Consider the following 12325-nt stretch of genomic DNA (forward strand, 5'->3'; position numbering starts at 1 on the left):
ATGATTATTTTTTATTTATTTTCAGTGGGCTGAACACTTGCACACCTAATACTTTACAAATTAAGCACTGGTTGAAATCTTTGGAAAAAACAAGTACTCAAGTGGTACTAGTAGTTTTTGTCAAGCTACTGTTTGCAAGAACAAGAATGAACTTTCAAGCTTAGCTGTTAGCATCTTTTTTCTCTCACTGATTTGATACTCTCAATGTTTGAGTCACACATTCCTCTTTAGCCATATGTCCAGCACCGAAAAGCAAAGAGCTCCAGTAACCAAATAGCTGGCAGAGAGAGGTCAGTATCTACAACCACCTCACTGCTGTGCTTCTGTCAGTTTGTTTTGAGTGCTTCTGCCACCTTGTGGTAAAGAATCACTCAATTGTGATTTATTTCAGTTCAACCATAAAATAATTGATATTACAACCGTGATGCACAGATGAAAGTAAACCAATGAAACGGCGATTTGACCAATTTAATAGCACATGCAGAAGACAATAAATAATAAAAAAAAAAGATTGCCAAGATTTCAATATTGGCTTTTAGTGAGATGATGATGAATATCAAGATGGAATGAAAGAAACAGTCATATTAAAATAAAATCTGATTTGGTCACTTTCACCTGCAGTATGAAAGTAGCCTTGGTGGTGTGCATCAGTCCGGCAGTTTTCCTGTTACATCTAGCCAGTCTGGTGGATCACCCTGTAAAACTGAATAAAGTGAAGGCCAGTAGAGAGCTCTCATTTCTTAATGACGAATATCAAAAGTTTAATAAAGCTGATGATTTCCTGATGTTCAAATGATACATACAGTTCCTTTAAAATATTTTTGTCTAAATATTTTACATGATGGTCATTATTCACAGTGTCTGTTTCCATGCTTATTTAGATATTTCAACAGATACTCACCATTCTGATTTATTCAGTAAGTACAACATGTCCAATTAAAACATGATTTTCTTTCATAGCAAATCAGTCTCACCAAGAGTCCGTTGGCTTGTAGCACAGTCTGTGCAGCCTGTAAATGTCTAGAGAGTGGACAGAAAGGGAACATCCATACACAGCAGTCTTTTCTGAAGTTTCATTTCTATCTCTGTCTGGCCAGGTCTGACTGGGGGACTCTGTAGAGTCAGGACACCACTGAGGCTGTGCTGGGCTCCAGGCCGGGGTTGTCGGCGTACACTGGCGGCCTGTTGAGTCTGGAGTGGCTCAGGTTCCAGCGCTGCATTCTCCTGCGGTACTTCTCTGAATCTACTTTGTCCATCTGAGCTGACGTCACAACAGCAGAGGGGTGGAACGTGTTGTGCAGAGCCCGAAACAACAGCCTGCAGAGGAGAACACACAGGACAGTACACAGGATTAGTCTGTCCATCAGGACTGTGGCTACACATGGATCAGTAAATGATGAACTTGGGGAGAGTGGCACATTCAACACCTTACAGAAGAACAACTTTTCCTTTTCCTGGATTTTTTTCACTCGACTAACAACTTGACCACTGAAGAGCTGTGTCCTTTTTCAAGCTGGGCCTCCATGGAGGAATGAAAGAACTCAGCATATCACATATATATAACAAGAAGTCACACATGCCAAAGAAAAGATATGTTAATTTCAAGGGCTCAAAGGCTGATTATTTATATTTATTTATATATATATATATATCATAATTCATTATGGTTTCCATATTAAGAGAAGTCTATAAATTTATAAACATCTGATACTTAATACCATATGTCACGATAATATTATATTTGTGTTTTTACCTGCCTTTAGGTACCTTATCTTTGTGTTGAGGTTTGGTTTCAACATTTTTAGCAGAATATTAAAATGGACACATTTTCAACTGTTAGTCAAACTGGAGATCAGATGGTTAATGAAATAATTTTTCAATGGTACTGTAGTTTTCTTACAATACCCTGGTGCTCCTAGTATCTGCCATCAAGTGACCAGCATGAACTGGACTTTTAGACAAAGGCTGAAAAGGATAAACGGAGTGTGTCCTCCCAATTTTAGAAAAAGAAAGTAAGTGGATTTTTTAGAATGAAACACCTTGGCGACTTAATGTGACATACTCAGTCTTAAAATGCAAACTTTAAAGTAGGCTGCACTCAAATGGGACCCAGTTTGAGTGTGTTTATATGTATGAATGTGGTTGTACATGTGTGCATTTACTGTAGGTTATTTGAGGACAGGTGTGTGTACCTGGGTAACAGAGCCATCACAGTAGTTAGAGCACAAATGATATAAAAGAGAGGCTGGGACATCTGGAGTGTTTCTACCCCCAAAGGGTTGGTGGGGGGGCTGCAGGTCACACAGAACAAACTGAAGAGCAGCACAAAGCCAAAGTAGAAACCACCACTGAGAACCAACACCAGCACATGAATCCACGTCTGCAAAACAACACAGAAGATTAGAGACACACAGTCTCAAAGTCAGTTCTTGTATGGACTCAAAACATTTTTGCACATTACACATCCATGCCATATGATAAATCATTCCAATCGTGGCAATGGAGACAAAATCCAGTTTGAAAATAAGTGATTTCTAACTGCTTTTAGTGTAGCAGTGCATCTGACCAGAGTGTGACTCTCGATAACTTGGTGCAGCAGGATAATGAGGACAGCTGAGACGTTGATCGGAGAGCCAAAGGACAGTTCCCCAATATCTGATCCTGCAAATGCCTGAGACAAACAACACAGCAATCTTATAGTCGGAGGGGGCCAGGACTGTAGTGTTGGCAGTTGACAGTAGGACAGCACACTGATTTTGATAGGCACCAAAATTATTTGGACAAAACACATGTGAAGTGGATTAAAAACAGCGATGAAGAAACTGTTTGACACAACAGAATGATTTGATATGGTGCACTTACGAAATAAGGCACAAAGAAGCAGACAAGGCTTTGGTAAAAAGCATCCAAAACTGTGATCCAGAACATGTAGGGAGCATAGACCTGCAGAGAATGAGAATTAATCTGTTAGTCCTTCTAAACACCTGGTGGGGTCACAACATTGCTTGTTTTAGCCTGGTATAGTACAATCGCAAGCCAGTATAACAGTCCTGCAGTGAATCCTAACTCCTCGCTTCACTTCAGATCCAATTAATTAAGTCATTAATGAGGCTAAATAATACATTAGTTAGCACTTATTTCTATTTCATACAGCAGTATATAGTATAAGTGTTACATGAGCAGCATAAATTCAGTATCTTCAAATATAGACCATTTGACATATTATATGACCAGACTGATTATGTTGATTACATATTCAGTAATTAAGTGTTCATTATAATAAACTGGTTGTTTCTGAAAAGCCAGTATTATAAACTGAAGCTGGTGAGCCATACTGATGTCATCAATATCATTCTAAGAGTAAAGCTCTGTTGCCCTGTGCTCCCATTTCAAATGCTTTCCCATTCCACAAAAATACAACTTCTTGGGAACGCTGAATTATTTTAGGAAATGTTTCACATAAAAAAAATCAAAACATTCAACAACAGGAGCTGTGATTGCAGGTTTTGAAAGAGCAGGTTTGTGTGTGGTGTCTTTGCAGTTACCTTGGAGATCCGCGCAGCCTGGTAGAGCTCAGGCAGCTCCATCAGCGTGTCTGCAGGCGTGTCTTGGTCAAGGACGCCATAGACCAGAGGAGGAATGGAAGTGAAGAGCAAGTTGAAGAGAATAAGCACCCAGGAGTTGGTCATGACGCTCCCAGAGAAACCACAGAAGAACTGATACCAGAACAGCAGATTCACATACATCTGCAGACACAGACAGACAACCAGACAGCAGTGAGCATCGTCATTGTATTTTATAGTGTTAACCAGTCACTACAGAGTATGAGATGAGTCTAATAAAATCTTTTACAATATCATTTTACTTTTGCAACTGTGTAAGACAATCTGCTTCCTGTTTACACTGGCATGCCCAATGTACGTGAACGGCCACGTGATGTGCGTTTTCACTCATTTTAATATAGACAAAGATCAACTCTGATCTGCAGCTAAAATGCTGGTGTGGACGGAGATCGTTTTCGTTTTAAAACAAAAACATAGTAGCGGGATGTAGCCTAAGCACAGTTGGTAGAGAACTCTTACCACATTCTTATAGATGAAGTAGAGGATCATGTTTGCAAGACGAGAGTAACACCAGTGGCCATGGACCAGCAGCAGCTTACGGAGGTGTTTAAACCTGGAGATGGCGAAGTCACTGGACATCACAGCCTGGGGAATGATACACAGGGACTACAATATTACCACAAGGCACGGCCATGTTCACACTGCCTCAGTAGGAGTAGCCCAATGCAATATCCACATAGAATAATAGTAAAGGTGGTAATGGTACAGACATTAATTAAAATTAATAATAATAATACTAACAATGATCACAATAATAGGACTAATTGTAGCAGTGTGTGTCGAGCAGGAACATGGGGGCAGCAGGAAGCCCGCCACCACAAATCCAGGCCCTACAGCTTCAGAGCCAGAAACACTGGCAAAAAGCGACAGAAGGAGAGAGGATAGGAACGAGAAAGCACAAGACTACAGGAGAGTGAAGAAATAGAGTTAGTAACATTCATTTTCGGGATATAGGAGCTCAGTGCATTATGGGAAGTGCATAGAGCAGCATAACTAGGACTCACCTGAACCAAAGAGGAAAGTCTTAAGCCTAACTTTTAAATGTGGAGATAAGGTCTGCCTCCTGAACCCAAACTGGAACCTGGTTCCACAGCAGAGGAGCTTGATCTCCATTGTCCCTGTAACTAAAGTGTCTACCGCCCTGTGGCTCTCACCCCCATTCTGATGAAGTGCTTTAAGAAACTGGTTCTTCAGCACATAAAGAACAACATCCAAGCCAGCCTGGACCCTCACCAGTTTGCTTTCCACCAACAGACCCACAGAGGATGCCATCTCCACTGCACTCCACTCAGCCCTTTGTCCACACTTTTATTAGTGCGAATGCTCATTCTGCGTTTCACATGTATGATAAGTGCAGTCCCAGTTTCAGAGCCGTGTCCGGAGATCAGGTGACGAGACCCCAGCTGTCACTCCCCTCAGGGGTACTCGTAGGGGCCAGAGTCAATTTAGTAATTCCTCGCCTTTACAGTGGCTTGCAAAAGTATCCACACCCCTTGAACTTTTCCACATTTTTTCACAGTACAACCACAAACGTAAATGTATTTCATTGGGATTTCATCTCATAGACCAACACAAAGTGACGCATAATTGTGGAAAATGATACATGGTTTTCAAAATATTTTACAAATAAAAAAAATCATCCACTCCTAAAAAAACCATCAATTTTGGACGCCATGCCACGGGCACACCGTTCCACAAAAACTAACTGTTTGCACAACTTTTAATTATCAGTATGATTAGACTAGACAACGAAAAAAGTTATTGCTACGTCTGAAAATGATACATGTGCCACAGAAATTTTGAACATGTAGCTAAAACGTGCTGCGGGGATTGCTTCGTTGAAAGTTACTTCCAGTTGCCAGCAGGTGGCGCTATGACTATGGGTGAATTTTAGAATGTACATGTGTTCAGGACTCTTATCACACCTGTAAAATTTGGAACAGATCTGAGTATGCAAAGTTAAGTAACAACAACTTCCTGTGACAATGCGAAGCGTTTAATTTCGCCACGCCACATTAACTGCAAACTCGAAAATTTTACAACATGGCTTCATCAATGCGTTATGGGTTTTCTGGGACAGTTTTGAAGTTGATATGTCCAACCTGCTAGGAGTAGTACATTACAGCGTAAAACGTGTAATTTCCTGTTGCCAGCTGGTGGCGCTATGACTTTGAGTGAATGTTGGCATGTGGATGTGTTCAGGGTGGGACTCTTATTATACATGTAAAATTTGGTGCAGATGTGAGCATGTACACTGAAGTTATAACAACTTCCTGTTTCATGGCGAATCATCAGTTTTCACGCCATGGGCAAAATGCTCAACTGATAATAACTGTTTATACAATTTTTAATCATCAATAGGTTTAGACTGCACAGCAAAAATTTTAAGTCGAGTGGGCGCTACAGAGACATTTTCCAATGTCCATGCATGAAATACAAAGTTTTTTGCCCCGCCTGACGTGTGCGCAAAGTTGAGCGTATTTAGGCCCATAAAATTGAGATTACTTTGCAGAAAAAAGAAATTCCTTCAGTTCCAATAGGGACTTTGCATGTTTCATGCTCGGGCCCTAATTACTATATAATTAATTAGTAAGCAATTAATTAAAAGTTTCCTAGGTCTTTGTAAAATAGGTGGTGCCCTGGACACGAACAAATCCCAGTTAATTCTGTGATTTGATATACTAACTATTTCTGACAATCAGAAGTAAGTGCAAATCCGCTACTTCCTCTTACCAAATTAAGGTTATTGGCTTCAGTGATTTTAATGCCTTTAAGACAGTGGTTCACAACCTTTTTTCCTTGCCCCCAATTATTTACTACTAGGAACAACTGGAGTCAAATGACACCTCCGTGGTTCTGTGTAAATCCATGCCATCTCTTGGCCTATAACTGATAGTGTCGACTGGGCGCGACTATACTCTAACCAGCTGATGCGACACCGGCGGACGCCGTGACTGGAATCAACCGCACCCAGTCTCGCGCAGTGAGTGGCAGACAAGTTTGTGATCGGGTAACGTAGCTGGTCGAGGTGCACAGAGCTGCTGAAGTTAACGTAACTACTAGCCAATCTGAAGCAGAGAAGGGCGGGTCGTAAGAAACAAGGTAGTGTGATCCAAATCAAAGCCGCTTCAGACTGCGACCGTAACCTAGCAGATGGTATAAGTTACTCACAAGTCCACAACCACACAACATCATTGTTCCACATCTTACCATCAGGATGTTGAACTGTTGCCAGTGTTTCTGATGATCTATGCTGCCTTGCCGAAAAATGCTACCATAGCGCAAATCGAAAGACTCTACTCTACTCGGCCCTGCTCCGTTTTCCATTGCAGACAGTACCCAGAGATAGTACGTAGCTTGTCGTCATAGCGACGCCACACACAACTGCCGTGACGTAATGTTCCCTGTGACACACACACCAGCAATCCACACAGCTTTCTCTTTTTTAAGTTGAAACGTTTCAACATTCCTCAGAATGTAAAGACAGATAAGCGGTATGAAAACCTTCCAGCTGTGTTTTCCTCTGCCGTTGTTGCTGCAGCGGTCTGTGTGACGGCGGGAGCAGAGGGCTCTGTGAGCGGGCGGCTGGCCGGCCTCACATGCTCCTCCCACGGGTTGCCGCAGGCTTCCCCGCCAGCCACTTGCGGAGCTCCTCAACTCCGAAAATATTCAAGCATTTTTGTTCCGCCAGTAAAACTGTCAATATTTGAAATCTACACAGCTGATTTCTCACCTCAAAACTTCTCAGAAGTGGATTTAGTGATGAAATTCCATATGAAAACTGTACAATATAAAACTTTCTGTTGCTGGCCTCTGTCAGGCGCACGCAATGATGATGCAGTGAATATTATAATATTCTCTGTCTGTCATGTTTTTTCCCCCGTTACATTTTAGTATTCCTCAGCTCGCTTGGAACCTTGACGGAGGTGAGTTGATACGAAAAAAAGTACCTGAAAGCAGGTACAACATTTCTACAATGGAAAACCAAACAAAGGCAAGTCGAGCCAAAGGGCCTCCGCTCAGACTAGCTTGGTTTGAGGGCGTGTGCCTGACCAGGCACAGTGACCAACTAACACAGGGATCACAACAGACAAAACCCAAACGAGAACACAGAACCAGAACATAGAGTACATTAGACACAAGACATGACTGAGACCCAAAACACAACAGACTAAATACAGATACTGGACACAGGACAGAACCCAAAACACTATGACCGAATACTAAACAGACTACAAATAACATGACAGACAGATACTAAATGAACAAAGGAGAACAGACACGCCCACAGTGTGTCAATTGTGACAATTTGATATTATTTGATAATTTTTTGAAAAAAGTATTATTCTATTTGAAACAAACTGTTTCATAGTAGTTTCGGTTTTGTGCAAAAAGAATTAAAAGGCCTGTTCCATATGGACGCCTGCCCCAAATGAAGGCAGGGTCAATTCAGTGATTTTAGCAAATAAGCCCGGGCTATTATTCAAAGTTTTATGGTATTCGCTGAATTCTGTATGGCAGGGGCCAAAACTTAATAATGAATTTGACAAATGGGACAAAACAATCAGAGAATCTTTCCATACTGAGTTCTTTAAGAGCATCCTGCAGGTGCAGAGAAAAACACCAAATAACCTGTGCAGAGCAGAGCTCGGCCAATACCCCCTCTTACTAATAATTCAAAAAAGATCACTTAAATCAGTAAACCCCCAGACATACCATCACAAAGCCCTATCATACCAGGAACTGAAACCAGAGAAGAGTCCCCTCAGCCAGCTTGTTCCGAGGCTCTCTGCAGTAACAAGTCCCCAACAGCCTCAGGACAGCAACACCACCTCAAGCAGACCAAACCAAAATATAAAAAAAATATACTGAATACTAGAAAGAAACGACCAAAACACAAAGTAAATTCCAATGTTATCTGACCCTAAAAGATAATTCACACTGGCAAATTACCTGAGCATAATAAAATGTCCTAAACTAAGAAAAGTGTTGGCAACAGCCTGGCCATAGAAAAGGGTCACCACAGAGAGCTGGCTACCACAAGAGGAGAGACTGAGGACAGGTAGAGACAGAGAACCTTAACTAGTCCCACAACTTTTGACGTAGAAACTCCGTTCAAACTCCAAGTTGTCAAGCTTTATGCTTTTTTGAGCTCTTTTCTGAGTTTATAATGGGTGTGTATTGCGTGGGTTAGAGTGGGTTACATCTCTACAGTGCAGCAGGCTTGTAAAATTGTCTTAAACGTTTCTCTTTAACTTGCTGTCTTGACCACAATTTTAACTCTTCATGCATAATTTTACCCCAGAAACGTAGTAAATTTTGTTGTGGTTCCTCACTAGGGCTTTTTAAATCCCTCGGACTTATAGATTTGGCTCAGGGCCCTTCCAAAGGATAAGAGTGACAGCCAAGTCCTCCATTGGAAGCCATTATAAATTTGTGTCAAAATGTCTGGAGCAGAGCAGAACGTACCAGTTTTTTCACTTGCTGAAGAGCTCACTTGTTTTTACTTTACCCACACAAAAAACATATCACATCGTTCACAAATGCCTTCTGCTGCTGCTGGTCAGGTCAATTTGCTGAAACCACCTATAGTTTTGTCTCAATGGAGGTTTGTTTGACAGAAAGAGGTGGTTACCTTGGTGAAGTAAGTGAGCTGATTAAAGGTCAAGGAACTGGGTCCTCTGTTCTGATTGGTGGACTGAAGTTAAGCTATTTTCTGAACACCTGTTTGTGTCCTCTTCACTGAACACATACATACACACACATTAATACACTGACAAACACAATACACACACAGAGCCCTCAAAGTATGGAGCTTTAAACTTTACTGAATGGGAAAACACTGTGTGACCCAGCAGGCGCACAGACACACACACACTAAAGGAGACTTATTAGGATTCTTATATTTTATGTCTTATCTATAATGTTACAATGTCAGATGTTCATGTTAAACGTGATCAAAGCTCTACTCTTGGCTCTTAATGATGTTAAACAGAGCTAGTTTTCCATATAGAGAGCCTAAGTCCCTCCCCTTCCGGCGGACCACCATGGGACCTTATTTCGGAAAAATATTGTACGGTAGTCAATGGCAGGAGACAACAAATATTTTGATCCCGTTTGAATTGTGCCCTGAATTACACATATGATCTTTGCCGATTTAAAAGATACATTTTAAATTAAAGAAGGTCGTAGTTTGATGTAAAAATGTTGAGATATATGAAACTGACTGGAAAATACGTAAGACCACAAACCCAAAAGTCGTGTATGTGACGTTGTAACATTCTCTGTCAATGACTGAAGCTAACGTTACTGAAGCTAACATCAAAACACTTACATGAGAGGATGATGTGATAAACGAGCCAGGAGTCATTGGATTAAACACATCAGGTGAGATGCGTGGAACATAGCTACATTATCTAGCTAGTAGCAAGAAAGCAAAGAACGTTAGCTAGCTTTACCGTGCTAACATGTTGGTGACATATTGTGCGAGACGAGAGATGTAGTTCATTTAGCAGTTTCACACAAAACGACATGTAACTTTACTGTTTCACAACAAATTGCAACTTTTTTGACTTGCAAAATTATATTTTAAATTGACCAAAATCATATGTGTAATTCAGGGTTCAATTCTAACGGGATGAAAAGATAAGTTGTCTCTCGCCATTGACTACCGTACATATTTTTTCCAAAATAAGTTCCCATTAGCGGAAGTGAGTGACTTAGGCTCTATATATGGTAATTTGCCTGCAGCCTCAATAACAACTGGCAACTCCTATGCTTAGTTTATCTGTACCGCTGAGCAGCATAATCATCCTGCTTCAGGATCTTGGCCAATCAGAACATAGTGGGCTTTTGGAGGGGGGAGGGGGGGAACTTAAAGAAACAGGAGCATCTACTGCTTGGCTGAAATGAGAGCTTGCATGAAGTTTAGCAATCCAGTTTAGCATCAGCCTTCAACAGCCGGCATTCTCTAGAAATTGCACTGTCTAGTATAATAATAAATATATATTAAATATTAAATCAAATTAGAACAGATGACTTTTTAAATATTATTTTTAGAATAGCTTAGGCCCTCTCTGAGCGCCTAGATGGCCCTGACAGTTCCCCTCTCGCTACAGACCTCCAAACGTTGTGTGGCATTCGGATAAGCTCGAGAACAGTGCGTTAACGAGCTGCATGGAATGGGTTTCCATAGCTGAGCAGCTGCTTCCAAGTCTTACATCCCCAAGTGCAACGTAAAGTGTCGGATGCAGTGGTGTAAAGCACGCCGCCACTAGAGCAGTGGAGACATGTTCTCGCAATCCGATGGCTGAGTCTGGGTTTGGCGGTTGCCAGGAGAACGGTTCATGCCTGACTGCACTGCGCCAAGTCTAAAGTTTGGTGGAGGGGGTTGTTATGGTGTGGGATTGTTTTCACGGGGTGGGCTTGGCCCATGTTCCAGTGAAAGAAACTGTTTCACCATACCCAGACATTTGGGACAATTTCATGCTACCACCTTTGTGGAAACAGTTTCCCCTTCCTGTTCCAACATGACTGCGCACCAGTGCACAAAACAAGGTCCATAAAGACATGGATGAGTGAGTCTGGTGTGGAGAAACTTGACTGGTCTGCACAGGGTCCTGACTCCAACCCAATATGAATTAGAGGGGAGACTGCGAGGCAAACTGCGAGGCAGGCCTTCTCGTCCAACATCTGTGGCTGACCTCACAAATGTGCTTCTAGAAGAATGGTCAAAAATTCCCATGAACACACTCCTAATCCTTGTGGAAGCCTTCCCAGAAGAGTTGAAGCTGTAATAGCTGCAAAGGGTGGGCCATCTCCATATTAAACCCTACGGATTAAGAATGGGATTTCACTAATCTTCATGTGCATGTAAAGGCCGGCCACCCCAAGCTTTTGGCACTATGGTGTATATCTCGCTACAATTTAGTTCAAATGACTGCATCAGTCAAGAAGAGAGTCTGTTGGTTGCCCGAGATAGGTCAAAATGCCCGTTCACAGGGACCGAAATGATAATGGTTCCAAATATAATGCGAAGAGTAGCAGTAACCATGCACAACCCTGTCTCGAACCTCTTTCTAGGGTGAAATTATTTGATAGATACTTGATGATTGTGTCATGTAAACCAAATTTATGTAGGATAAGAAAATTCTAGCTAACTGAATAGAATGCCCTTTCAGCGTCCACGCTTATCACTATTGCTGCTGACAGCTGCTGAGCTACAGGGAGCTCTGGAGGAGACAGCTGGGGCCGCTCCAGAGCTTTTGGACAAATACACACCGCAGTTGGACCGGATTCTGCTCTGATAACAGAGCCATTTACCACTGAAGGAGCGGAGTTATTTGCTTTTATTAAATTAACTTTTTACTTAAAACGTTGATTTATCTTCACTTGCGCTTCTCAGCGAGCTAGCGTGTTTCCAGACCCACTGTTGTTATATTAGCTGCCAGAGCTCTGTGGGACTACTTCATATTTTTACAAACCAAACAAAACAAGAGACTGCTTGTAAAAAAAAAAAAAAAAAAAAAGCGAGGATGTTGAACTACTAGTTACTTGATTCCAGCTGTCATTGTACTTTTGAAAAAAGTTAGCATAGCATAGCCTTGATGGATTTGAACTCCATTTGGGAAACAAGCTTTTTAAAAGTTTGCTTGTCATCTTGCTGACAGACATGACATAACATTTTTGACACAAGGGAAGCA

General features: G+C 41.6%; 1 protein-coding gene across 2 annotated transcripts in view; it reads right to left on the bottom strand.

Moving 5' to 3' along the window:
- Positions 1-450: 450 nt before the first annotated feature.
- atp10d (ATPase phospholipid transporting 10D) overlaps positions 451-12325 on the bottom strand; it is a 102378-nt gene continuing 90503 nt past the window's right edge. For both annotated transcript variants that reach the window (XM_038728495.1, XM_038728494.1), the window contains exons 18-23: positions 4083-4208; positions 3546-3746; positions 2863-2943; positions 2567-2671; positions 2193-2380; positions 451-1317 (exon numbers count right to left, since the gene is read on the bottom strand). In XM_038728495.1, coding sequence (XP_038584423.1) covers positions 1122-1317; positions 2193-2380; positions 2567-2671; positions 2863-2943; positions 3546-3746; positions 4083-4208 — 897 coding nt within the window. In that variant the 3' untranslated portion in view covers positions 451-1121. The remainder of the gene's footprint in view (positions 1318-2192; positions 2381-2566; positions 2672-2862; positions 2944-3545; positions 3747-4082; positions 4209-12325) is intronic.

The sequence above is a fragment of the Micropterus salmoides genome, unplaced genomic scaffold (assembly GCF_014851395.1).
Source record: "Micropterus salmoides isolate LMB-PRFRI ecotype aquatic unplaced genomic scaffold, ASM1485139v1 Ms_hic_scaffold_19, whole genome shotgun sequence".
NCBI classification, from domain to species: Eukaryota; Metazoa; Chordata; class Actinopteri; order Centrarchiformes; family Centrarchidae; genus Micropterus; species Micropterus salmoides.